At 62.5% G+C, this 24,877-nt stretch overlaps 4 protein-coding genes across 4 annotated transcripts; 3 read left to right on the forward strand and 1 right to left on the reverse strand.

Annotated features, from left to right (window-relative positions):
• Window positions 1-1,538: 1,538 nt before the first annotated feature.
• TUBB4B (tubulin beta 4B class IVb) lies at window positions 1,539-3,952 on the forward strand. The gene is made up of 4 exons (XM_037037043.1): window positions 1,539-1,671; window positions 1,930-2,038; window positions 2,123-2,233; window positions 2,738-3,952. Exons 1-4 carry the CDS (start codon window positions 1,615-1,617, stop codon window positions 3,796-3,798), a joined length of 1,338 nt encoding a protein of 445 aa, XP_036892938.1. The 5' UTR covers window positions 1,539-1,614; the 3' UTR covers window positions 3,799-3,952.
• CIMIP2A (ciliary microtubule inner protein 2A) lies at window positions 3,485-15,219 on the reverse strand. Its single transcript, XM_037036903.1, has 9 exons — window positions 14,931-15,219; window positions 14,691-14,797; window positions 14,202-14,284; window positions 5,685-5,899; window positions 5,341-5,603; window positions 5,135-5,261; window positions 4,758-4,852; window positions 4,321-4,438; window positions 3,485-4,033 (listed from the first exon to the last, which is right to left on the reverse strand). The coding sequence occupies exons 1-9, from the start codon at window positions 15,217-15,219 to the stop codon at window positions 3,945-3,947; spliced, it is 1,386 nt and encodes a 461-aa protein (XP_036892798.1). The 3' UTR covers window positions 3,485-3,944.
• STPG3 (sperm-tail PG-rich repeat containing 3) lies at window positions 8,819-10,651 on the forward strand. The gene is made up of 5 exons (XM_037036882.1): window positions 8,819-9,063; window positions 9,311-9,546; window positions 9,651-9,739; window positions 9,866-10,136; window positions 10,252-10,651. The coding sequence occupies exons 1-5, from the start codon at window positions 8,972-8,974 to the stop codon at window positions 10,383-10,385; spliced, it is 822 nt and encodes a 273-aa protein (XP_036892777.1). The 5' UTR covers window positions 8,819-8,971; the 3' UTR covers window positions 10,386-10,651.
• NELFB (negative elongation factor complex member B) lies at window positions 14,875-23,856 on the forward strand. The gene is made up of 13 exons (XM_037037042.1): window positions 14,875-15,319; window positions 15,651-15,814; window positions 15,996-16,095; window positions 16,393-16,623; window positions 18,410-18,595; window positions 19,462-19,574; window positions 19,986-20,088; window positions 20,438-20,533; window positions 20,664-20,806; window positions 20,894-21,000; window positions 22,683-22,824; window positions 22,916-23,024; window positions 23,104-23,856. The coding sequence occupies exons 1-13, from the start codon at window positions 15,218-15,220 to the stop codon at window positions 23,248-23,250; spliced, it is 1,743 nt and encodes a 580-aa protein (XP_036892937.1). The 5' UTR covers window positions 14,875-15,217; the 3' UTR covers window positions 23,251-23,856.
• The last annotated feature ends 1,021 nt before the right edge of the window (window positions 23,857-24,877 follow it).

Genomic DNA, 24,877 nt, shown 5'->3' on the forward strand with positions numbered 1-24,877 from the left:
CAAGTTTACTCCGAAAGCCACACAGAAGTGAATTGCGGAAATGGGCTCAGGGGAAGAGACACTGAGGCACAGGGCCCTTGGAGTGTCCCAGAGGGAGAGCACGCTGGGGGCTTTTAAGGGCCGGGGTTTCAGGGAAGGCCCAGGGCCCAACAGCATATTCCTCTGCTTTCCAAGTGTGTCTTTTCAGGGTCCTGGGCTCTACCAGCGCCAGGGCAGGGTCATTAGTCAAGGCCACGAGTCCTGATGACAGCCCTGGCGCTGCTTGTCTGGTTTTGCGGCTTTTCTGGAGCTGAAACACAGCTGAGGCCCAAATGTATGGCATGTGGGTCAGAACCGCACTGTCCTCAGGGCTTCATGCTTCAGGGCTGTTTTCTGGCCCCTAGTCTGTTCCCGTCTAAAGGGATCTAACCCGCAGGAGTGGCAACCTGCCATGGGAGGGAACGTCGGGGGAAGAACCAAACCGTGTGACCAGGGCTACGAAAGGTCAGGGGATCTAAACCACAAGGCCAGCTCCCTGGGGTCCTCGTTTCCCGGTTTTGGCCGCTGCTAGGCACCCAGGGCTTTCAGCCTGGATGACCTCCTCTACCTGACCTATTGTCTTAGCTGGGCTTGCGTCTAACTGCCTACCAACCGTCGCGGCAACCGGCCCGGAAGCCGCCCCAGGTGGGGGCCTGCCCGCGAGGGAGGTCCAGGCGCCGCCCTCGTATCCATGGAGCTTGCTGTGCTGGAGCTAGGAACCAAGGCGACGGGGAGCTGGGATACTGCGGTCTCCACAACAAGTTCAAGGCGGCCGGGCCCGGACCCGCTCCGCCCACCCCGCCCTTCCCTTCCCCAGCTCCCGCCTTGGCGCGGCGGCGCACGTGCTCCCTCACCTGACCGCCGCCCAAGCGGGCGTGCGGCCCAAAGAGGGGTGCCACCCGCCCCTGGGACCCCGAGCCCTATTTGTCTCTGCTGCGATTGGCCTCGAGCCCCTCCTCTGTCCGAAACCCCGCGGGGTGGCCACAGGTGCCCCCGTTGGCGGCTGCCGGAGGCAGCAGCCCTCCAGTACGCACTCGCCCACCGCGACCGCGGAGATGCCTGTACGCGTGCGCGCAGGACACCGCCCCGTTGGCCTTTCCCAGCACTCCAGCTAGCTCTTGCACCCGTCTTCGGCCCCGGGGCGGGGGGGCCGGAGCCCGCGCGCGCACGCCCCCGTACCCCGCGCGCGCCTGCAGCACTGAGGCGGTTACCAGGACGCTGGCTACGCGTAGCCAATAGCGCCAGCCTGTCAGCTGCTCTCCAGAATCAGCCAATGAGGGAACAAATCAATCATTTGAAACACCCAATGGATAGAGCACCGCAACGCAAGGGGGGGACTTTGATAGGAGGAGCAGAGGCCGTGGCTGACCAATAAACAGCAAAAAGAATTGGGAAGGTAGGCGTTAGGAGGCTCGATTGACCGGGCTAAAGCCAATCAAACGACGTCGCCTTCCACCCTCGTTCTGACAGCCCAATAGGAGGCTAGCGGAGGCGTGCGCGACGGATATATAAGCGTTGGCGGAGCGTCGGTTGTAGCATTCTGCGCGCCCGCGTCCCGGCTGTCGTTTCCGTCTTTCCGCCCGTGCCGCCGCCGCCATGAGGGAGATCGTGCACCTGCAGGCCGGCCAGTGCGGCAACCAGATCGGCGCTAAGGTGGGCGGTGGGGCGACGGGGCCCTGCGCGGGCAAGCCAGCTAGGCGGGATAGGTGGACAGGAAAGATGGCGGCGGGCGGGCGGCGCCCCCGCATTGCGGCCCGGTGCGGGGCCGAGGTTCGGGCGGGGTCCTTGGCGCGGGCCCCTGGGGATCTGGCCGGCAGCGCGGGGGAGGGGAGGGCCGCGCCCGTCCGGGGCGGGGCCGGCCCCGGGCACCGCTGGAGTGACTCAGCCCCGGCCCGCCCGCGTCTCTCGCAGTTCTGGGAGGTGATAAGCGATGAGCATGGCATCGACCCTACCGGCACTTACCACGGGGACAGCGACTTGCAGTTGGAGCGGATCAACGTGTACTACAATGAGGCCACCGGTGAGTCCGCACATCCCTTGCCCCCCGTCCCTTTCCTGCCGCTCTGCAGCCGGTTTCTCGCTGACGCGCTCTCGGCCCTCCTAGGCGGCAAGTACGTGCCCCGGGCCGTGCTCGTGGATTTGGAGCCCGGCACCATGGACTCCGTGCGCTCGGGGCCCTTCGGGCAGATTTTCAGGCCGGACAACTTCGTCTTTGGTGAGCCGCAGATGGGGGCTGGGTGGCGGTCTGTAGCCAGGAGGGCCCAAAGGTCAAGGGGTGCCCAAGGTCACCACCCTCAGATCCGCGGACACAGGTCCTGATGCACACTGCTTTGAGCAGAAGCTAGGGCCCTTGGCTGGACACTCTGCTCCCCCTTCGAGTCACTCAATCCCTCTCAAAGCGGCTTTGGGAAGAAGGCCCAGCTCTCCGATCAGGGAAGACGCTGCCGATGTAATCTCTCTGCAGTGAACGAGGCCGCCGCGGCTTATCTGTCCTTGGGAATTGGCAGAGGCTACCGTGGGAGGGGCTGGCTTATCCTTAAGCTAAGGCAGCTCGATCCCTAACTTATTTTTTGACTGAGCAGGTTTGGGGGTCTCTGGTAAAACACCTGCAGGGTGAGCTGTGTGTCCCTTCACACCACGTTACCGGGCCTTTTTGGCCCAGTGATCAGTGGTGATATATGGGCTGAAGAGTGACTTGCTTTGCTGCCTTTCCTTGCAGGTCAGAGTGGTGCTGGGAACAACTGGGCCAAGGGGCACTACACGGAAGGCGCAGAGCTGGTCGATTCCGTGCTGGATGTCGTGAGGAAGGAGGCTGAGAGCTGTGACTGCCTGCAGGGCTTCCAGCTCACCCACTCCCTGGGTGGGGGGACTGGGTCTGGGATGGGGACCCTCCTCATCAGCAAGATCAGGGAGGAGTACCCAGACAGGATCATGAACACCTTCAGCGTGGTGCCCTCGCCCAAGGTGTCGGACACGGTGGTGGAGCCCTACAACGCCACTCTCTCTGTCCACCAGCTGGTGGAGAACACAGATGAGACCTATTGCATTGATAACGAGGCCCTTTATGACATCTGCTTCAGAACCCTGAAGCTGACCACGCCCACCTACGGTGACCTGAACCACTTGGTGTCAGCCACCATGAGTGGGGTCACCACCTGCTTGCGCTTTCCTGGCCAGCTCAATGCTGACCTGCGAAAGCTGGCTGTCAACATGGTGCCCTTCCCCCGCCTGCACTTCTTCATGCCTGGCTTCGCCCCCCTCACTAGCCGGGGCAGCCAGCAGTACCGGGCCCTGACGGTGCCCGAGCTCACCCAGCAGATGTTTGACGCCAAGAACATGATGGCCGCCTGCGACCCCCGCCACGGTCGCTACCTGACGGTGGCTGCTGTTTTCAGGGGCCGCATGTCCATGAAGGAGGTGGACGAGCAGATGCTTAATGTTCAGAATAAGAATAGCAGCTACTTCGTGGAGTGGATCCCCAACAATGTGAAAACGGCTGTCTGTGACATCCCGCCCCGGGGGCTCAAGATGTCCGCCACCTTCATCGGCAACAGCACGGCCATCCAGGAGCTGTTCAAGCGCATCTCGGAGCAGTTCACGGCCATGTTCCGGCGCAAGGCCTTCCTGCACTGGTACACGGGCGAGGGCATGGACGAGATGGAGTTCACTGAGGCCGAGAGCAACATGAACGACCTGGTGTCCGAGTACCAGCAGTACCAGGATGCCACGGCCGAGGAGGAGGGCGAGTTCGAGGAGGAGGCCGAGGAGGAGGTGGCCTAGAGCCGTCTGGCCCCCGGAATGCGTGGAAGCCGTGAGAACTTTTTATTCACTCACAACCTGTCCTCTGATAGCCCCACCACAGGCACACCTGCTCTTCCTCCTGTCCTGGCGCCGTGTGCTGTGCAGACTCCACCATTAAAGCGTTTTCATAGCGTGCGGTTTCTCCTCTCCAGTTCCTCTTGGTAGGCCTTGCGGGTGCTGTTGCCAAACGTCATTGCGAAGTGGCCCTGCATGGCTGTGAGGGGCAGTGCCACCACTGAGCTGCATCTGGCCCGGGCCAGTGGCTGCTGGCAATGGGGGGAGTTCACGCAGGCACCTGTCCCCACTGCAGGGCCAGCGTCATCCCGGGGCAGCCTGGTCTTAGTCCGAGAGGCCCTAGGCTCCACCCATGAGGAGGAAGAGGGTGGGGACATTTACATGGGGGGGGGGTGCCTGGGAAAATCAGCTTGACCCATGTCTGCAGAGCAGCACAGGTAAGGGGCCTTGGCTACCTCATCCTTCTCTGGTGGTCACAGCACTCACATGGTACAAATCCCATGTAGAAGGGTATCAGGCCCTGGCTGCCGTAGATGGTGTTGCTGGGCCAGTATGTTCGGGGTAGCCTCTCGCCCAGGGCACAGACGGGGTTTCTGAGCAGGAACTGGGGAAACAGGAATGTGACTACCAGGCTCTGCCAGCACCAGATAACCTGCAGCACATGGCCCTAGTGGGGGTGGGGGTGGGGCTGGCGTCTTGGAAGCGGTTGGTGTTCAGGCGTCTGTCTTCACCTCCCCACAAGGCTCAGGGGCAGGGATCCCACACTGGAACCAAAGGGCAAGGACCAGCACCTAAGGCGGTACAGAGCAGCCCCCTTGGATGAGGGCCAGTTAGAGCTCCTCCAGGGAAGCCAGCTGAGGGCTGGGACCTGCATGGACCTCGCTGGGCACTTGGGAGGGAGCCCAGGGTTGATGTCCCTGTACCTGACTTTTGTCAAACTCATCCATAGCCTGTGTGACTCCATTGCGGTAATTCATCCCCATCACCCAGGCAAACCGGGGGATGAAGCCAGCGTATCCTGGGGGAGGAAAGAGGTCAAGGTGCCACCTCAGGTCCCCTGCACCACCCACCTACTCTTAGGGGCGTCAGGGACATTTGCCCAGGCTCCTTTCCTTCCCTAAGTATTGGCAACTTTCTGTTGGGCATTGGCCGTTGGGGGCTTGCTAGCCAGGGGAAGCCAGGCTCTGAGAGGGGAAAGGCCTGGGGCAGCCCTCCCTGGCTCTGACCCTCACCTTGCCTGGGCCTCTGGGGCTTGGGGGGTTGTGGGTGACCCCGTCCCACCCCGGGCCCTGGCACCCACCTGAGATGGCCTTGCGTTGAATCAGGTTGGGGTGGTCCAGCTGGGGCAGCCTGTGGAACCTGTCGACGTCTAGCATGTCTTGCTGGTGAGCTGGGGGCAGGTGCTCGTCCCTCCTGCAGTGGTACAGCTGGGGCAGGGCAGGACGGGTGGTCACCACCCGGCCCCCCACTGGGTCTGGCCCTGGTGAGGCTGGCCCCGCGTGTTACCTGGTACAGCTCGGGGGCCTTGTCGGCGTGGGCAGCACTCTTCCAGCCCTCCTCCCCACGTGCCAACCGCAGGCCTGGGTGTCCCAGGTCCTTGGAGGCCCTCTTCCTGCCTGGCGGGCACAGCGGGTAGGGGGAGTAGGGCATGCAGCCAGCAGGCAGCGGAACCTCCCTGGATATGTTCTCCATCCCTGGTGGCCCTTCGGCGGCCCCCTCCTGAGGTGAGCACCTGCCCAGGATGGCGAAGTCCTTGTAGGGCTTTAGACCTGTACGGAGGAGGCAGCGGTGAGCCAGCGGCAGAGGGCAGGAGTGGGGCAGAGCCACCGAGTAGTGGGGCCTCAGCTCACCTGTGTAGTGGGGGATGTAGGGCTCGACCAGGTCCCGGCAGGGTATAAAAGGCGGCTTGGACTTGCTGAAGTCCTCGATGAACTTGGGCTTGGATATGGGGGACAGCACGGAGCAGGGACTCTTCTGCACACTGGGGTCTGTAAGCAGCCGTGCTGTGGTGCGCCCGAAGGTGTCTCCCACCTGGTAGCGCAGCTGTGGGTAGAAGCCAGCATAGCTGTGGGGGAAGAGGAGGGGCGGGGCCAGTGGGCGAGGGTAGGATCCAGCCTGCCAGCCCCAGGCCAGTACCTGGCCTCCACCACAGAATGGGGGGGGGGGCATGGTGATCCCTGGCTCTGGGCCCTTGAGGCTTGAATGGGCATCACACCCCAAAGCACTGAGAACCTACATTGCTGTCATCACCATCGGATTGCCACCCCACTGCTGCCCAGCATCCAACAACAGTGTGCAGCCTGAAGATGACAAAACTGGAACTGCCTGGAAGCATTTACAGGGATGGTGACAGGATCTGGATCCCGGCAGCGGGAGCCCCATTGCACCCATGGTGGCACTGCTGGAAGGCTTGCCACACAGGACGCTAGTAGCCAGTGAATGGGAGGCAGGCGAGAGGCTGCTGGTGGAAGTGAAGGTCGAGCTGAGTGCCATGGAGCCACATAGCAGGTGGGGACAGCATCTTGGTGAGGCCTCCCTGTCCTGTGTCTCCCGTCCCGACTTGACCCCAGAACCACTACTGTGAACTGGGGCTGGTTCCCAGCCCACCCTTTTCCTTGCACTCGGTTCTGTGCGTGTGCGCCAGGGTGCGCATGCATGCTCCCCAGAGGGCTTGGCTGTGTTTTATTGGGGGGGGGGCGGGCGCTACTTGGTGAGGCAGCCTGGCGACAATCAGTTTACTCCTGACACTTGTCTCCTCTTCCTAGTGTGGAGCACTACGGAGAGAGCGTCAGCACTTTCTTCACCAGCCTCCGCCAGCTGCAGGGCTGCCCACCTGGTGTGGGCACTTAGCACCACCAGCAGGGCCGGTAGGCCTGGGCCCCGGGTTCTCCTGCCCCTTCAGCCTTTGGGTCTCACCCGCTGAGCCTGCTCCCCCAGCCTCCCTGTGGGGCTGCAGCGTCTGCAGCCCTTACCCTGGAATGTAGTGAGGTTCTGGTGTGAAGAGGTCGTGTTTCGGAGGGGCTGTCATCTCGCCTGAACTCCGCTTTTGCTGTGCAACTCCTCCCTCTGGTCTGGCTGCCCTCCCTAAAAGTCCCCGTTGCCTGGTAACGATTGTGAAGAGGCCCCATTGTTGGGCACCACCTGGGCCAGGCCCGTCCTCAACCCTGCAGGGGCTCCCGAGAGCCAGGCTGGACTCCAGGGCCCAGACAGGCAGCAGGCTAGGTGGGGGCTGGGAGGCATGCCTGGAGGGAGGGCCTTGGGGTTCAGAAAACTGGGGCTGCTGCTGCAGCCAAGTCCCAAGTCAGCCCTGTCAGGGAACTCGGACCACGTCACCCCCAGGAGACTAGCCACCTCCCAGGGTGCATCTGAAGGAGCCCCCATGCACCCGAGGCCACTCCTCAGATGAGAGGCCTTGAAGCTTCCAGGGTGTGGTGAAAAGCCCCCTTCCTCAGGGAAGTTGGAAGGTCTTATCCCCGAAGCTGGGTGCTGTTTTCCATTTTTATATATTTTAAAGATTTTATTTGTTTTTAGAGACAGCAGAAGGGAGGGAGAAAGAGAAGGAGAGAAACACTGATGTGAGTGTGAAACATAGATCGGTTGCCTCTTGCACGCCCTCAACCCAGGCATGTGCCCTGACTGGGAATCGGACTGGCGACTGGTTCGTGGAATGGTGCCCAGCCCACTGAGCCACACCAGCCAGGGCCTGAATGTCTGTCTTTTTGTAAGAGAGGACCCTCTAACTGCACAAATATCATGAAGGAAAAGATTAGCAGGTTCAAGAACATGTCAGAAAACCAGCATAAGCCACACTCAAAGGCAGACTACAGACTCGGAGAAAAGTTTGCACAACAGGTATGATGAGCAGACAGCGTATCAGCAGGAAAAAAACCTAACCTGCCTGACAAAAACATGAAAAACTACCCCCCCACCCCTGATAGAAAAACGCACAAGAAATGTGAGTGTCTTAAGGAAAAAGACAACATAGTTGGTCACCATGGGGCAGGCAGCTGAATTTAATCACATGAATGTTGCTATCGGTGGTTTCCGGGCTGCCAGCAGGCCACCTGAGAGCCACCTCCGCGGTGGCTGATGCTGCCTGGAAAGCCAAATGGGAACGCAGATCGAGGCCGCACCAGGTGTCCCACTCTCAGGAGCCTCCCCTGAGGAAATGACACTTTGGCCGCTCCGCCCATGATGGCGGTGCCCACGTGAGAGCCGTCCCGGCCGGCCCACGTGTCCCCCCGGGGGACTCGGGTCACAGAGCGGCATCTGCAGCCGCTGCCGGTTCAGCTGTCAGAGCACTGTACACTGAGCCCTGGCCCTGAGTCCCTGGTCTGTCCATCTGTCCATCTGGAATGCCTCCCAGGGTCACGCAGGGTCAGTGCCGGGTGGGAGGGATCCGAACAGGAAGACACTCCTGCCAGGGCGGGCAGGCCCAGGGGATGAGACCGGCTTGACCGGGCCCTGCTGCTGGACTAGGTCAAGGCCGGGCAGGGCTGGCAAGTTGCTCCACTTCGGAGGGCGCTTCGAGGGCCCTGGTGTGCGCACCCTGGCTCACACTCGCTGCGCTCATCATTCCTTTGCACCTCGGCCTGGGCAGCCCCAACCCCGACACCTTCTGGTCTCTGTGCTCCGCCCATGCAGTCCTGCCAGGCCCCCTGCCTGCTGCGGGACTTCCTCCCTCGGGGTCCGCACCGCCCACACAGACCCAGCCGTTTGGCTTTCCTTCTCCAACAGGCCGCTTCCCAGGACCCTCCCTCCTACCCTTCCAGCTGGCCCTGCACAGTGGGCATCGCTCGGCACCCATTCTCTCTTCCGCCTTCCCCCCGGGGTCAGTTCCCCCAGAAGCCCGGATACAGTGGACCCCCAAAGTCCAGAACAGAAGGGTTGGGACAAGGAAAGGGGGACAGGGGAAGGGAGATTAAGCCAGGAGTCACTTGAGCTGCTTAGGGGTCCTCCTGGCAGGTCAGATGAGGGACACTGCTGGGGACCCTGCTGCCACAGTCTCCACCCCCCACCCCCCAGGGCTGGACAATATCTATTCCTTCAGAATTCCTGGCAAAAGCGGTGGGCAGACGATGTCACAAAGCCTCACGATGTCACAGGTCACCGTGGAAGGCAGCCAGAGACCCTGACAATGAATTTTGACCAGAAAGCTGTGAAATTCCTGGCGAACTTTTACATCAATGGAGGCAAACACTGGACCCACGGCCCCCTGAGGTTGAAGTCGTTAGTACCGGCCCAGTAACTTCAAGGGCAAGGGGTGGGGGGCGGGGAGGCCCAAAGGGGCCGCCAGCAGTGTGGGTGGACCGAGGCTGTCCCGTCTTCCAGGCCCAAGGATGCTGCTGCCTTGCGGGGCCCGGGCGCCGCCTGGGAGACGCAGCCCCCAGCGGTGGTGCTGGAGTCCCCGGAGGGCCTCAGGGTGCACAGGGGCCCCCTCCAGGAGTCCCGGCAAAACTGCACCCGCAGCCTGAAGGAGCTGTGTGAGTGGGGGTCCCCAGTCCGCTCGGGGGAGGCGGGGCAGAGGCGGGCGGGGTCTCCTGAGAGGACCCAGAAGCAGAGCTTGCTTCCCCTCAGGGCTGGAGCAACGCCCCCCCATCGTGGCCGACCCAGACGTCCCGGGCCCCGCCAAGTACCCAGTACCAGATGCTTCGGTGCGCGAATCCTCCCCGCACCCCCACTTCAGCATCGGCCGCAAGCACCCCGCCCCCGGTGGGTGCTCCTCACCGCCCCCTACCCCGCCCCCCGTCTCCCCAGTCCTGGAAGTGGGGCCGCACCCCCAGCCTGCCCTCCCCAACGACACTGCCTCCCTGCAGAGGGCGGTGGCCGCAGGGCGTGGCAGACGGCGTGTTTGCAAAGTGAAAGCCCCTTCACCCAGAAAGTCGACTTCTGTTGGGAGCAAAAGGTAGGGCGCTGGCCAGGAGGTTCTTACGGGGGCGGGGCCGGTAGACAGGGGGCGGGGCGAGTCCGCTGTGGGTGGGGCCTGTGAGAGTTGAGACGGGAGGGGCTTCAGCAGCTTCTTTACCCACAGTGGCCGTCGCCCGCCGACTACCGTCCACTCAGCGGCCCTGCTTTCCCGGCCTTTAGCTTCGGGGGCCCCCGCCCCACCTCCAAGACCCGCGATGCGCGCGAGCGTGCGGGCCTGCCTCGGGCCCGCGGTGCAGGCCCCCGGGCCCAGCCCCTCCCGCAGCTTCCCAGCCCCGGCACCTACGACATCCTTCCCGGGTGCCGCCTGCGGGGCCCGCGTTCGCCCGCCTTCTCCATGAGCCGCTCCCCCGCGTCCGCCTCCTGGGTCAGCTCCTGTAAGGAGGCCTCCTAGAGCGGAGGCCAGGGTCACGCGGCGGCCTGGGAGCGGTGTGGGCTGGGCAGCGGTGGGCGCCGGAGTCTGCATGGGGCTCCCACCTTGTCTCTCTGCAGCTCACACCCCCGGCCCAGCCGCCTACTACGTGGAGGACTGCTATAACTCGCGCTTCCCCTCGGCGCCCGGAGTGGTCATCCAGGGCGTGCGAAGACCCAAGCGCCATGATACCGGCCCCTTCTGCGCACTTTAGAGCTGAATGGGCAGTTATCACATGGACCCTGCCTGCCCCGGCGCCTTTCCAGACCTCCCTTTGGGACTCAGTGACCCCAATCTGGACGTTTAACCCTTTGGTACCCCCGACCTACACTCCTGGCTAGCTAACCATTCTGTGGGCTGTGGACAAGGGGAGCCCAGCCCCAAGCCCCCACCTGCTGTAAGAGCTGGTTCTGCTGAACTGTGCCGTGAGCTGTCCTGCATAAGTGTCCTTCCCTGGCCAGGGAAGTCCTGGCCTCTCTCTAGGATGCGTGGGTGGCAGCCTGAGACTTCTTGCCCCGGACAGTACCGGAGGGGTCCTTCTGGGCAATGCAGGGTACGGGCTGCCAGTCTATTCAAGAGCCAAGGCTGCTAGCCGAGCCAAGGAGCTGACTTTTGGGGCAGAGGTAGGGGCCGGACTCCCTGAACTGCTATCTTGAGAGGAGGTCAGCCTGACCAGCCACTGAGGGGGGCCTAGAGGACTAGGTTGTCAGGGCCTGGCCCTCTCCTGCCTACCCAGAAACCCGCCAACCTGCCCAGGCCCCTGCAGGCCAAGCCGCAGCTACTACAGACTACCTGGGCCCTCCCCAGTTAGGACCCTGTCCTGTTACAGTAGCCTGGCCTCCCACCGAGGGGTAGACCCCAAGGCACACTGCAACAGGGTGGTTATGATGGTCCATAAACTCTTCTGCAGGGAGGCCAAGGCCCAGGGAATCCTCGAGTGTTCACCTGTGACCTTGGGCTGTTCCAGCTGGGGGTGGAGCCCCAGCAAGCCAGGTGTTGCCTGGCTGACCAGCACAGCCAGCACGCAGCGGAGCTGTGGGAGCCTGGCCCTGGGAGCACGGCCCGGGTGTGGGAGCCAGGAGCCCTGCTCACAGCCGCACCAGTGGCAACCCAAGGGCCGAGAGGGTTGCCCGCACCACTGGCAACCCTGCTCAGTGTGATGAGCAGGAAGGATGGAGCAATTCCCTCCTGCTGGGCTGAGGAGAGAGGGCTTCCTGGGGGGGGAAGTGGGGAAATGGGCTTTCAAGGATGAGCAAGAGGGAAGGGACTTTCTAGCAGAGCGAACCTTAACATATGAAAAGGGAAGGGTGTGGCATTTGGTGTGGGGGGGCTTGGGGACAGGGCTGGTGGCGTAGCAGGGGAGCTGGAGGGATTCGAGGTGCCGCAGATGCTGGGCCGACCACCTCTGCGCTTCCGGCACCCCAGGGACTCACATCCCCAGCCCCAGCCTGAGGGCCTACCACCGTAGGTTAGCCTGGGGTTAGACGCTCACGGTGAGGAGAGGACCCTTGTCCACTCCCACTGCCAGCCCACTCCCAGGTCTCTGTGGGCGCCCCTCCCCCAAGCACACACCTGGGGAGGGCATTTTGCACCTGGTGCAAGGAGCTTCTGGGGCGGCAGCGCTCCATTCCCTCAAGCAAAAATAACATGCTGACCATAGAACAGAACCCACTGGGTATTCATCACCAAATAGGATTTATTCGGGAAAAAGGAGGGATGTGATGGGGCAAGTGCAGGCTTGGCAAGCACACGGAACCGGACGGAGACGAAGGTACGTTATAGAAGGAAGCGGAAGTGAGGGGCGGGGCCACCACAAAGGCAGGGCCCTGCTGCAACCTTAGCCATTCTCGTGGGGCCCTCACAACACAAGGAGATTGGCCTCCACGCGGACAGTGCTTACTCCGAGCGGAAAAAGGGGGAGGGGGTGGGTCACAGCCCTGTCCTCCTTAGCCCCAGCTGTCACCAGGAACTGGGAGGACCCAGGAGCTTGGCTAGAGGCCTGAGAGTGCCTGAGCACTGGTGTTTGTAAGGGCGCTTCCTGGCTCTGTGCAGTCACAGCAGAAACCGGGGGCTTGGCGGCTTATGTGGGGATCTTCACTGGCCATACTGAAAACTAAGAATTTTAGCAGTTTTTCCTTCAGCTACAATGCGAGCAAACGGATGTGCCACATTTTAACTAAATCTGCGGTGGGCGTGGCTTCCCATCCACCCCGGTCATTCTACAGAGAGGGAAGGTCTCTGTTCAGCCGCTTAATAAACCGAGGTAAAGGCTCCCCGAGTAGAAGGAAGGGCAAAATTTTTCCTTAAAAATCACCTGAGGTCGACTACAACCGCCGTAAACAGGAGCCTCCGGCAGCAAGCCCGACTCCTGCCCCAGTGTACAGGCTTCGGGAAAGTCTGCTGGCTTTGCTCTCGGAGGTCTCAGCCAGGGAGGTTGGAGGGTTTTGCCAAAAACCAGAGTTGGGTTTTCCACATTCCTTTCAGGACAGCTGCATCGTGTGTCTCATCCAGTGCGGAGCAGGTCTCCACCGACTGGCAGAGACCAGCAACAGCTATCTGAGCCTGGAAACCCAAACTGGCTTGCTGTAACGTAGTAACGTAGGTGTGAATACCTATGTCGATCTCTGCAGCCAGTCCCTCAGCCAGTCAGTGCGGGTCCTCTCACTGCGCCTCGCCACCCAGTTTTCCTGTAGAGACCGTGTGTGATTTGCTGCCTATCAGAAATTCGGAGAATGGCACCAGAGGCAAGGAAGGTGACACAGAGCCAGGGACAGTGGAGGGGCGGTGACGGGCAAGGCTGCGCTCGGCTGGAGGCGAACAGGCAACTTCCCGAGCCTTTTTATTTCCCCTCTTTAAAAGTTCAGTAGCCTCTGATAATTCTGAAACTTTGGTTTTGTAAAACAACTTCAGATTCTTAGTAACATTTGGAAGCTACAGAATACCACTGGCAATAGGCACTCGTCCGACTTTGCCAATTTTAGCATTGTTGTCGTCCAGTGCGGGTGTAAGAGTCAGTTTGGAAATCTCAAGGGTCCCCTATGGTGGCCACTGAGATTCTGCTTTACTTTTGGTCAGGTCTGTTCATTTAGTTAAATATGTCCATGATGGGTGACCTCAGTTTCCAAACGTTAAGGGTTGCTGGAGGAGGGGTGGCCTTAACATTTTAAATAACTGAGACCCCGGTTATTTCTTTAGAGCAAGAGCCAAAAGTAATGCACACGACTCCAGCAGCAGGTCAGATACCAGCCTACCTCTAGGACAGCCTGACCGCGCCAAGGTGAAGGTCAGGGTCAGGCCACAGGAGGGAGCCTGCCTTCAGAAGAGCCTGGCCAACCGCTGGGCACTTTCAAGGAGGCAGTCCAGTTTGCAACCCAGCCGAAGGTTAGGGGGTTGCAGTAGAAGCAGCCCCTGTCCCAAAAAGTATGGGCCATACAGGGAGTAATAAGCATAAATGGTAGATAAAAAGTAGGGGGCGATTAAGAGTAGCATGGGAAATGTAGAAGCCAAATAACTTACGTGTACGACCCGTGGACATGAACTAACGTGTACGACCCGTGGACATGAACTAAGGCGGGGGAATGCTGGTGGGAGGGGGATGCAGGGCGAAGGCGAATAAATCGGTGAAAAATGAGACAACCATAATAGCGTAATCAATAACTAACAATCAATGGTTTACTAAGTAAACCATTTAGTCAAACACATCGTAAAAGTGTCGGAGGCTTGAGATTTAAGATAAACATAGCACTTTTCTAACAATAAGTTGTCAGTATAATAAAAAACAAAAACGTATGGGCCGAAGGCTAGCCTGTCTCAAGAAACAGCCTGATTTGATCCCCGAGGTAACGGGCCTACCTGTCAAATGGAGGCCTTAGAGGCAAACAGCAGACAAGTAAGGACATTTAGCAGAGAACGGTAAGCAGTTCCCAGTAAGGCCCTGAGAGCGTCAGGCACGAAGAGCGGACGCGGGATCCAGGAGAAGATCCATGCGAGGCCTCCCAGACCGAGGGCGAGCAGCGCCCGGGCGGCTCACCTGCCCTGACGCTTGGGCTTCCCCTCCCTGGATCCAGAATGAGCTCCTAACACGTGGACTGTAAAAGACAAGCGACCAGATGCCTGTCACCAAATAGGATTTCGGCCGCAAGAGGAAAACTGCAATTCAACGTCCGCCACCACGGAGCTCACAACACAAAGACGGAGCAGAAACTTGCAGACAGGAAGCGGAAGTTAGGGGCGGGGCTGGCACGGCCCTCGGAGCTCTGACGTAACCCTAGGGTCCTGCTCGTGGCGGGGTGTGTGCGTGTGTGTGGGGGGGGGGGGGACGGGGACGGCTTTCGCTGTGACGCCAGGCGAGAACCGCCTCCCACAGAGCCTCCCTTCTCCCTCTAGGTCTGTCATAAGTCCGATTATTTCTCAACGTCGGGGGCCGCTATCGGTGGTGGTTTTCCATAAAATGTAGTCGGCCGAAATACCGGTTCTGAAATTCATCTAGCGGCTACCCCCGCGTCCCCCGCCGCGGTACCCGCAACCCTCGCCCTCCGCTCCGTCGGCTCGGCGAAGGTTCCTCTGTGCCCAGACAGAAGGACAAGGCCGGCGGCGGGATGGCCGGCGAATCCTGCCAGGCCGAGCCTGTGGCCCAGGCCCCGAAGGCGGCAAGGGGACACAGCGGAGCTCGGCGGGTGGGCGTGGCCACGCAGACGGGGCGGGGCCTCGCTGGCGGCGCGCTTCCTCTGGGCGTTGCTCTCCCTCTCAGTAGCTCAACCTGGCGTGGCTTCTCTCCCAGGAGCCTCTGCGCGGCGGCAGCATTTCCGGAAGGGGTGGGTTGGCGGGTGGACTGGCTGTCCGCGTCGGAAGTGGGCGGCTGCGGCTTTAGCAGAGCGGCGCTGCTGGAGGCACCCAGCCGAACTGGAGGGCGCGGCGGAGAGGAGCTCAGGCGGCCCCCGCGGCCCGAGCGAGCGGGCTGCTGGGGGGCCTGCGGGGGCTGCGGCGGCGCCGGCGGAGCGCGGTGGAGATGGGGCGCCGAGCCGGGCTGGGGCGGGGGCTTCGGCCATGTTCGCGGGGCTGCAGGACCTGGGTGTGGCCAACGGCGAGGACCTGAAGGAGACCCTCACCAATTGCACGGAACCGCTCAAGGCCATCGAGCAGTTTCAGGTGGGACGGGGGCGCGGAGGCCGGGCAGTCGGCGCGGGAGCCTGGCAGGGGGGCGGGGTCGCATGGGGAGCGGGCAGATTTCCCTGTCTCTGATCGCTGCGTCTGTCCCCCGGGATGAAGGGACCAGGTGTCCTGAGCTAGTGCCCCATGGGTGGTCATCTGGGTGGCTTTCAGTTTTTGTAGTTAGAACCAGTACTGTTGGGAACATCCTTGCATCTGTCTCCGTACACACGGCGCATCCAGGGTGTCTGCCCAGACGTAGCTACCGCTGGTTCCTGTAGTTGCCGCAGAGAAGCGAAATTGACTCCACGCTGACCCTCTGCTTCTTCAGACAGAGAACGGCGTGCTGCTGCCGTCCCTGCAGTCGGCCTTGCCCTTCTTGGACCTGCACGGGACGCCTCGGCTGGAGTTCCACCAGTCGGTGTTTGACGAGCTGCGGGACAAGCTGCTGGAGCGCGTGTCCGCCATTGCTTCTGAGGGGAAGGCTGAGGAAAGGTGGGTGGGCAGGCGATGAGTGCAGCTGCCTTCTCAGTGTGGGAACAGAGGTAGTAGCACCGCTGTCCCCTTGGCTACACGTTCCTGCTTGAAAAAGGGGTGCTCCATGTGTCTCACCTGTGGAGACTTGACCCAGGGGACAGTCAGGTGGCTGCTTTCTCAGCCATTTGAGTGTCTCCAGGTACAAGAAGCTGGAAGACCTGCTGGAGAAGAGCTTTTCCCTGGTGAAGATGCCGTCCCTGCAGCCCGTGGTGATGTGCGTCATGAAGCACCTGCCCAAGGTGGGCTCTGGGGTTACCTGAGCTGCCTGCCCGGCGAGGGCAGTGGGGAGGTGCATCCTCTGGGCTGGCTTTTCCCTGCCGAGCCTCACAGAGACCGGAGGGTGGTGTGGTGTTCCGTCGGGGCGCGGCCCTTGTTGGGAGAGGGCTGTGTGCGCTCCGTGTGGCTGCCTGTCCTGCCAGGGCTCGAGGGCGGCCTCAGGTGCCCCTTCAGTTGGGGCAGGGTTTGAGGGGGACCTCTGCAGGGCGGGGGCACCGGGGCACAGGTGCGGCTCACAGGCGGCCGGTGTGGTCGTGCAGGTCCCTGAGAAGAAGCTCAAGCTGGTCATGGCCGACAAGGAGTTGTACCGGGCCTGTGCCGTGGAGGTGAAGCGGCAGATCTGGCAGGACAACCAGGCGCTCTTCGGCGATGAGGTCTCCCCGCTGCTGAAGCAGTACATCCTGGAGAAGGAGAGTGCACTCTTCAGCACGGAGCTCTCCGTCCTGCACAACTTCTTCAGTCCATCCCCCAAAACAAGGCGCCAGGGCGAGGTGAGGCAGGGGCAGGGCTGTGTGTAGGGCGGCATGGTTGGTGGGCCACACTGGCTACCCCCTCCTCTGCCCCCCTGAGTGTCTGGGTCGTTTTGTTCCGGGAAGGGTAGGCTTGTCCACAGGAGCAGTAGGAGGGCCTTTGCAACGCTGCGCCTGGGTATGGACCGTCTGGGTTTCGCATGCTCGGCACCTGCAAGTGGGCAGGTCTTTTCAGTTAAGCTCGGCGTGTCTTCTCTCAGCTCTGGTTGATTTCTGTGTTTAGATTTCAGTCATTAGTTACTTTGACAAACATTTTTTAAGTCAGTCGTGTGCGGTTTTTTTTCTTCTTTGAGAGTTCACTTTAGAGAGAGGGGAAGGTAGGAAAAACAAGGAAGAGAAGCAGTAGTGTGCAAAAGGTGCATCAGTCGGTTACCTGTCGCCCCGAACTGGGGGCTTGGCTGGCAGCCCAGGCGTGTGCCTGACTGGGAATTGACCCCCCAACCCTTAGGTTCTCAGTACCCTGAGCCACACCACCCAGGGCTGGCAGGCATTGCTTGAGTGCTGACTTCCTGCCGTAGGCATTGGGCTCTTCAGCAACCCTGGAGTTCGGGGCACACATAGTCGAGGGCAGGAGCAGTACTCAGTAAATGTCACACGTTAGTCACCAAGCGGTTGAGGATTGGACAAAGGCTGCAGAGGTCGCAGAAGAGCCAGATGAAAGTAGAGGCTCAGAGGAGGGGCAGGCTGGGCTTTCGGGGCTGGTGTGGAGCCTAGAGCCAGCAGGTGAGCAGGGTAAGGTTGGAGGGCCGAGCCACTGGGGACGCTTTGCCCCTCCCCTCCAGTGAGTTGGAGGTGACTGGAGTTGCATAGCCCAGTTCCAGGATGACCACTCCCTCAGGAGGGAGGTGACAGTGACGGCTGTCCAGACTGGCAGGGTGGTGGAGTGTGTTCAGTCGCATTCTTTCCCATTCGGCTTTGCGCTGGGGTCTGTGTGTGGTGAGAGGTAGGAGGTAGCCCGAGGTTCTCCCTGACGTCCCGCCGGGCCGAGAGGGCGTGCGTCCCTGTGCCCCGCCCTCTCCTCCCCGCTCACCTTGGGGGAGCCAGGCCTTTGGCTGGGGGCTGTCCCTTCTTCACGGTCCCCCCCAGCCAGGGTCCTGCTGTGTGTCTTGTGTCACTGAGAGGGGAGAAGGTGGCTGCAGGTCCCCGTGTCACCCTGTGGTTCTCGGCGTGTGGCACAGCCGCTGGAGCCCTGAGTGCGTGGCCAGCTGCCCTGAGAGTCGGCCCCCCATGTTGTGCCTCCCGTGCACGTGTGAGGCAGAGGGGGCTTGGGGTCTGGGCTGGTGCGTGTCAGTTGTCGTTGGCATTAGAGGCCCTTGTGTGGGTGCCGAGACTCGGGCCACGCGTCTGGCTCTGCTGTGCTTGTCAGGGGCCCTGTGGCCCCTGCCACTCTCCCTTTGCTGTGTCCAGCCTGGTGCCTAGGGGCTTCCCTCACCTCAGACTGCCCTGCATGGCCATCACCCCCTGGCCCGTAACTCTGCTCCTGCTCGCATCCTGAGGACAGCAGGCAGAGCGCCTCCTGTAGGCTGGGGCAGCACAGCCTAAGCCCCAGGTGGGGCAGGTGGCAGCAGAGCTCTGTGCACTGAGGGCCGCGACTGCCGTGTCTTCAACTGGGCCTGAGTCAGCTGACCAGGTGGGCCGGGGCCGGACCTCCTGGGGCCTCTGGCGGAGTCTGAGATGACAGGCCAATGGCCTTTTGGAGAAGCTGTACCACGGCCCTGGTGACACCTGCCATGGGGTCTCCCCACAGGTGGTGCAGAAGCTGACGCAGATGGTGGGGAAGAACGTGAAGCTGTATGACATGGTGCTGCAGTTCCTGCGGACCCTCTTCCTGCGCACGCGGAACGTGCACTACTGCACACTGCGCGCCGAGCTGCTCATGTCCCTGCACGACCTGGATGTGGGCGACATCTGCTCTGTGGACCCCTGCCACAAGGTGGCGCCCTGCCCTGTGCCTGGCCCTGCCCCCTCTCCTCTGTTCTCTTCCTCTGCTCCTCTCTCTCCTCCCTGGGGGTTTGGTAGTCTCTCCCTCTGGGCTCTGACCGCTTGCCCACCTGACCCCCAAGCACGCAGCCGCCTCTGCACCATTGCTGCCCCGTCAGCAGGGCGGGGCATGGGCGCCGTCCAGGGCCAGGGCTGCTCCCCTGCCTGCTCCGTCACTTCCTGTGGTCCAGCCTGGCTGCCCTGCAGCCCTCGAGCTGCTCAAGGGTGAGCATCCACTCGCACTGCTCCTGTCCCCAGGCACCCAAGGGCCTCGCCTCCTAGGTGTGTGCTCCAACACCCCACTGCAGGGGCCCCCAGAAAGGGGCCCTGTTTATTTCCTTAATTGTTGTCTTTTCAGAGACTGACACCAAAGACAGCTTTTATTAATTGGTGAAACGTAGAAACCCAGGTCTCTCAAATCCACAGCTTCCCCAGCTGTTCGGCAGGCTCTGTGCGGAGTCCCTGGCAGGCTAACAAGGACCGTGGGTCTCCTGCTAAGAGGGAGCTATTGTGGGTTCAGATTGCCGCCCTGCTTCCTCTGAATTCTCCTCAGCCTGGGCTCTTACTACTTACTGGTTTGGGAGACAGGTGCCCTCGTTGGTTGATTCTTGCCCATTCTCTCTGACCAGGGACTGAGCCCACCTTGGTGTATCAGACGGCACCAACCAGCTGAGCGGTCGGCCAGGGCTGAGAGGGGCCCCTCTTAGGACAAAACTCAAATGTTGTGTCTCCACACACTCTGACCCAGCGGGCCCAGGGCGGGGGCGGGGCAGAGGCCGCCGGGTGGCCCCAGCCCCGCCCTGACTGTGCTCCCCGCAGTTCACCTGGTGTCTAGACGCCTGCATCCGGGAGCGCTTCGTGGACAGCAAGAGGGCCCGGGAGCTGCAGGGCTTCCTCGACGGAGTGAAGAAGGGTCAAGAGCAAGTTCTGGGGTGAGGGTTAGCCTCTGCGAGCCCCCCAGCCCCCCAGAGTCTTTTGTTCTGGCATGCAGCGGCCCTTGCCTGCAGCTGAGACTCAACCCGAGTGCCGTGGTGGGGTGTGAGCCCCAACCTGGCCCGCCTTCCCTGTACTCATCTGGGGCCCTGGGCTGAAGTGGCTCTGTCTGGACCAGGTCCTCAGAACCAGATGTGCCCTCGACATCTTGAGAACCTTTCTAACTGCTGGATTTTGAGTTAGCCCACTGCAAGTTCTAGAACCTTTTTGGGGGAAGGGGTCCAAAGTGGGCTGGGCTTGCTGCATGTAATGGGTCATCTCTCCAGGTCACAGGCCGAGGTGGCTCCACCTGTGGCTGCTCCCTGTGGGCCAGCAGCTCTTGGTGTTAACTCCAGGGCCTGTCTCTGCAGGGACCTGTCCATGATCCTGTGTGACCCTTTCGCCATCAACACCCTGTCCCTGAGCACTGTCCGGCACCTGCAGGAGCTGGTCGGCCAGGAGACGCTGCCCAGGGTGAGTGGGCTCAGCTGGCCACAGGCCATCTTGCAGGTGGGCGCCTGGGCACAGCACGCCACCTCAGCTTGCACCCCCCCCCCCCCCCCCCCCCCCCCCCCCCCCCCCCCACCCCCCCCCCCCCCCCCCCCCCNCCCCCACACCCGTGTCCCCCCCCCCCCCCCCCCCCCGCCACACACACACACACACCCACACACCCACCCACCCACCCACCCACCCCCCTCTCTCGGCCAGTGCCTGGGGGCCTGGGAGTGAAGTTGTGGTGCCCACTCACTGTTGAATAGCGTGCGGGGTCGGGAGACAGCGGGGCTCAGGGTGTGGATCTGAGGCCCCTCCCCTCCCCTTCCAGGACAGCCCCGACCTCCTGTTGCTGCTCCGGCTGCTGGCGCTGGGCCAGGGGGCCTGGGACATGATTGACAGCCAGGTCTTCAAGGAGCCCAAGATGGTGAGGGGTCTGGCAGGCCCTCCCCTGGCTTTCCTGCCAGGGAATGGCGTGGGTGTGGTGGCCCAGGGGTGGAGCAGGACAGCTCCAGGCTGCAGCTCCTGAGCCCTGGGCCCTCCGCTTCTTGCCCTAGGAGGCGGAGCTCGTCACCAGGTTCCTGCCCACCCTCATGTCCTTCGTGGTGGACGACCACGCCTTCAATGTGGACCAGAAGCTCCCTGCTGAGGAGAGGGGCCCGGCCGCCTACCCAAACACACTTCCCGAGAGTTTCACCAAGTACGACGGTTGGAGGGCGTGGGTGAGGGCTGTGCCCTTGCCCCTGTGCGAGGCCGCGCCACTCAGGGCCGGGTGCTGGTGCCACAGGTTCCTGCAAGAGCAGCGCATGGCCTGCGAGGTGGGGCTCTACTATGTGCTGCATGTCGCCAAGCAGCGGAACAAGAACGCGCTGCTGCGCCTGCTGCCTGGGCTCGGTGAGTCTGCAGGCATTGCCGGCTTGTGCCCCCACACCGTGGGGGGTCCCTGGGCGCTGTCCCAGAGCAGGAGTGGAGGCGCCACTGCTGTTGTCGTCCTGCAGTCCGCGGTGGCGGGGGAGCCAGGGAGTGTGGCCCTGAGGTCCTCAGGTGAGCCCCATGAGGTGGTAAAGGCCCTGGGGGAGTGGGGGCAGGGCACTTGGGGCCAGGAAGCAGAGAGGGGTCGGAGTGGGCTGCATCTGGGGGCTCTGAGTGAGCTGAAGGCTGTGGGGCAGTGGGGTGGGGTTCTGGCAGCACCTGGGCCCAGTGGCCTCTGCTGACTTGGGTCGGGTCTGTGTGAAGGTGGTGCACGTTTCTCGCTGAGTGTGTTTCCAGGTCATTGGTGTGTCCAATGAGGAAGCTCGAGTTGCTTCCTGACTTCCCCCTGTGGAGGAAGCTGTCCCTTTGTGGGTGTTAACTAGCACTCAGCCACCACCTGACCCACAACTTGAACTCGCTCCCTTCCTGTTCTGGAGGTTAGAGCCTGTCGGATGCGGCCAGGGCTCCAGTTGAGGTGTGGGCAGAGCCAGCTGCTCCTGCAGGCTTTGGCCACGTGCTGCTCCTGGTAGCCACGCGCCTCCACGGCCCCTGTCCCGCTGCTCCTGTCCCCAGGTCTGTCCTTCTTGACTCTGGCCCTCCCGTGCCCATCTCCCCCTCAGCAGGACCCCGTGTGGACGCAGGGCTGTGTGGGGTCGCTCCCCGTCTCTGGCCTTGAGCTTTGGGGTTGCCGGGCATGTCCCTGGGCACACCCAGGGACAGGGGCACAGAGGCCGTGAGTGCTGCCTTCTTCCTGCTGGTTCCACTGCGCTTGTTTTTGTCCTCCGCTCATCAGCTGGAGACAGGTGTCCTGCTGTGGCCAGGGCACCCGTGTCCCCTACCTGCTGTAGCCCCCAGTAGGCTGTGAGGGACCCGCTCCTGCTTCTGTTACTGGCGGTTCTAGGAAGGACAGATGCCAATTTACACACTCTCTTCCTTTTGTCTTTCACCTTCTTACTGTGGGGATTGCAGCCCTGGGCCCACCCCACCCCCACTGGGTCTGTGTGTGGCCCCCGCGGTGGTGGCCACAGGAAGTCCCGCAGCCCCGCATACCACGCGTGGGTGGTGTGGCCGGCGTGCCAGCAGAGGAAGGGCGTTCTTAAAGACGTGTGGCCCAGGATGCCTCGGACACGCTGGGGCTGTGTCCCCGGGTCCCCCGTTCTGTCTGGATGGTCTGTTCCTGTCGGGAGGCTGACCAGGTGCCCCGTCCCTGCTTGTGCAGAGACTTGTGTCCCTTAAGCCGTCTCTTTCGGGTTTCGATGTCCACGGTTTCAAAGAAACACAGCGTTTCCTCTGCTCTGTCCCCTCCGTGAGGACGGAGCCCCCCCACCCCCCGGCCGGCGCTCTCCACTGTCTGTGTCCTTGCTGTCCTCTGGACCCCGCTCAGGCCAGAGTCCCCTAGGCTCCCTCACTGCGGCCCTGCCTCCCGCTTGGGCCCAAGGTCCTCCCAGTGTGGGCGACAACCCAGGCAGGCACAGGCCTGCTCTGGCTCTCTGCACAGGGGGGGCTGTCTCCCTGCCCCCAGGGTTCTCTGGGGGCGGGGCCCAGGGCTGGCCTGGTGAGGGTGTGGGTGGTGGGGAGCTGGCTGATGCCCCCTGTGCCCACAGCGGAGGCCTTCGGAGACCTGGCCTTCGGCGACATCTTCCTGCACCTGCTTACGGGGAGCCTGGCGCTGCTGGCTGACGAGTTCGCCCTGGAGGACTTCTGCAGCAGCCTCTTTGACGGCTTCCTGCTCACGGCCTCCCCAAGGTACCTGGGCTGCAGGCTGCAGGCTGGGCGGCTGGGCGGCTCCCGTGGGTCCCGCCGCAGCAGCCCCTGCAGCTGCCGTGGCTTCTTCCAGGAAGGAGAACGTGCAGCGGCACGTGCTGCGGCTGCTGCTCCACTTGCACCCCCGCGTGGCCCCCGCCCGCCTGCAGGCCCTGCAGAAAGCCCTGGAGCCCACCAGCCAGGTGGGTGCCGCCCGCTCCCGAGCCTCGCACCGGGTGTCCCCACCGGGGGCCTGACCGCAAGCCTGCACCCCCCCCACAGAGCGGAGAAGCGGTGAAGGAGCTGTACTCCCAGCTCGGGGAGAAGCTGGAGCAGCTGGACCACCGGAAGCCCAGCCCAGCCCCGGCTGTCGAGACCCCAGCCCTGGAGCTGCCCCTCCCCACCGTGCCCGCCTCAGCTGGGCTCTGACGCTTCTTCCCCTGGGGCCGTGCAGGGCCACTTGGCCCTGGTTGCTGGGAAAAGGCTCCCTGACCTCAGATAACCAGGGCCCGTGTCTCCTGGAGTCAGAGAGCTGCTCCGGGGGTGGGGGTGGGGGCTGGGCTGGGACACCTGGTCACCGCCTCCTTGGTGCCACAGCCACACCCTGGCCTGGGTTTTGAAGCTGTGTGCCTGAATGCCACCTGTGCCCACACCCCAGGCAGGTGAGATGCCCGGCCAGACCTCTGAAGCAGAGCCTCTGCCCAAATGCCCTGAGCCTGGCTTCCCAATGCTGTGTGCCGTGAGGCTGCTGCAGCCTCTGTGTGGGTGCCCATGGCTGGAGGGGGGCAGCGGGCAGGGACAAGGAGAAAGCCGCCCGCTCTCTATGGGAGGTAGGCGGGTGGCACAGGTTGCAGCGCTGCTGGGTCAGCCAGGCCCTGCAGGGAGGGAGCCCTCCTGCCCTGGCCCGCAGCGCCTAGGGAGCAGGCGTGGCCCAAGGCCCACCCACCCCTCTGCTTCCCTGGGAGCAGGTCCCTGGCTCAGGCACTGTCTCAGCTGGGTGGGGCTTCTGTGTAAATAAAGGCTTTGTGGTCAGTCCTGGGGAGGAGCGTTTCTGTGCCACTGGCCCGTCAGAAGCTGCCCAGGGCTGGGCAGCTTCTCCAGGGGTGTTGCTGTCGCTGTGGGCCGCAGTTGGGTGGGAGGGCCTGGGTGTGGACATCCTGTCCAGGCTGCTCAAGGCCACCAGACTGGGCTGGCCCCGCCAGCAGGGACATGCAGAAGGTCCTGCCCTGTGGAGGCCAGTGACTTTGACGGGGCAGCTGAGGAGGGCAAAGGTGGGGGTGTTCAGGAGGAGCTTGCTTTTCTTAGGAAGGAAGAAGTATGTTGGCATTGATGGGAATGACCCAGGGAGGGGCGGTGGCTGGCTGTCACTGAGGGGGCGGGGCCAGGGCATTGGCTGGCCCTGTGAGAGGACTTTCTGAGGGGGGCGGATCTGAGGGTGCAGGTGCTTGGGGTCCCCATCCAGCTGCTTCCCTCTCTGGGAAGCAGGGCGCCTGGACCTGGGTTGAAGATGGGCGGGCAGAGCTGGGGCCCAGGAGAGTGGACCCGAAAGATCCCAGCCACGGAAGGAGCCTGTGGGCAGACGGGACCTGCCTGAGGCTCCAGGTGGAGGAAGACCGAAACAGATGGGTCAGCGCAGGTGGGCCCCTCCCGCCCACAGGAGGGAATGAGAAGCCCCAGTGGGTGAGAAGTCGGGTGGAGGGTGTGGGTGGGCGTTGCTGGGTCATTTTCCAGCAGAAGCAGCCACCAAAGATGCCTGACGCCCCAACCTTTCCCTTGTCAGGAGAAGCCTGGTGCCAGGGTCTTGGGGCAGAGCCTGGGCAGTGTCCTGCCCAGGTCATGGGCCACACGGTGGATGAGGTGCTGGGTCTCCCAGTACCAGCCCTGCATGGACTGGGGAGCGGTGGTTTCCCAGCAAGGGCAGCACAGCCATGGGGTATGGAGATGCTGCAGAGGCCCCTGGACAGATGGATGGACAGGAACTCCATGCCTATGAATCCTGTGCTCTGGGGAACAGGAAACCCCACACCTGTGACCGTCCCCCCAGTGCCAGTGTACG

The sequence above is a fragment of the Sturnira hondurensis genome, unplaced genomic scaffold (assembly GCF_014824575.4).
Source record: "Sturnira hondurensis isolate 20B ecotype Veracruz unplaced genomic scaffold, ASM1482457v3 Scaffold0022908, whole genome shotgun sequence".
Taxonomy (NCBI): domain Eukaryota; kingdom Metazoa; phylum Chordata; class Mammalia; order Chiroptera; family Phyllostomidae; genus Sturnira; species Sturnira hondurensis.

Coding starts and splice junctions, on each gene's coding strand:
- TUBB4B (XM_037037043.1), top strand. CDS start 1,615: ATGAGGGAGATCGTGCACCTGCAGGCCGGCCAGTGCGGCAACCAGATC. Junction 2,039..2,122: donor GTACTACAATGAGGCCACCG/GTGAGTCCGCAC, acceptor CGGCCCTCCTAG/GCGGCAAGTACGTGCCCCGG. Junction 2,234..2,737: donor GCCGGACAACTTCGTCTTTG/GTGAGCCGCAGA, acceptor CTTTCCTTGCAG/GTCAGAGTGGTGCTGGGAAC.
- STPG3 (XM_037036882.1), top strand. CDS start 8,972: ATGAATTTTGACCAGAAAGCTGTGAAATTCCTGGCGAACTTTTACATC. Junction 9,064..9,310: donor GGCCCCCTGAGGTTGAAGTC/GTTAGTACCGGC, acceptor CGCAGCCTGAAG/GAGCTGTGTGAGTGGGGGTC. Junction 9,740..9,865: donor ACTTCTGTTGGGAGCAAAAG/GTAGGGCGCTGG, acceptor CTTTACCCACAG/TGGCCGTCGCCCGCCGACTA.
- NELFB (XM_037037042.1), top strand. CDS start 15,218: ATGTTCGCGGGGCTGCAGGACCTGGGTGTGGCCAACGGCGAGGACCTG. Junction 19,575..19,985: donor GGTCAAGAGCAAGTTCTGGG/GTGAGGGTTAGC, acceptor CTGTCTCTGCAG/GGACCTGTCCATGATCCTGT. Junction 20,807..20,893: donor CTTCCCGAGAGTTTCACCAA/GTACGACGGTTG, acceptor CTGGTGCCACAG/GTTCCTGCAAGAGCAGCGCA.
- CIMIP2A (XM_037036903.1), bottom strand. CDS start 15,219: ATGGCCGAAGCCCCCGCCCCAGCCCGGCTCGGCGCCCCATCTCCACCG. Junction 5,604..5,684: donor CTACATCCCCCACTACACAG/GTGAGCTGAGGC, acceptor TCCTCCGTACAG/GTCTAAAGCCCTACAAGGAC. Junction 4,034..4,320: donor CTACATGGGATTTGTACCAT/GTGAGTGCTGTG, acceptor TGCCCCTCACAG/CCATGCAGGGCCACTTCGCA.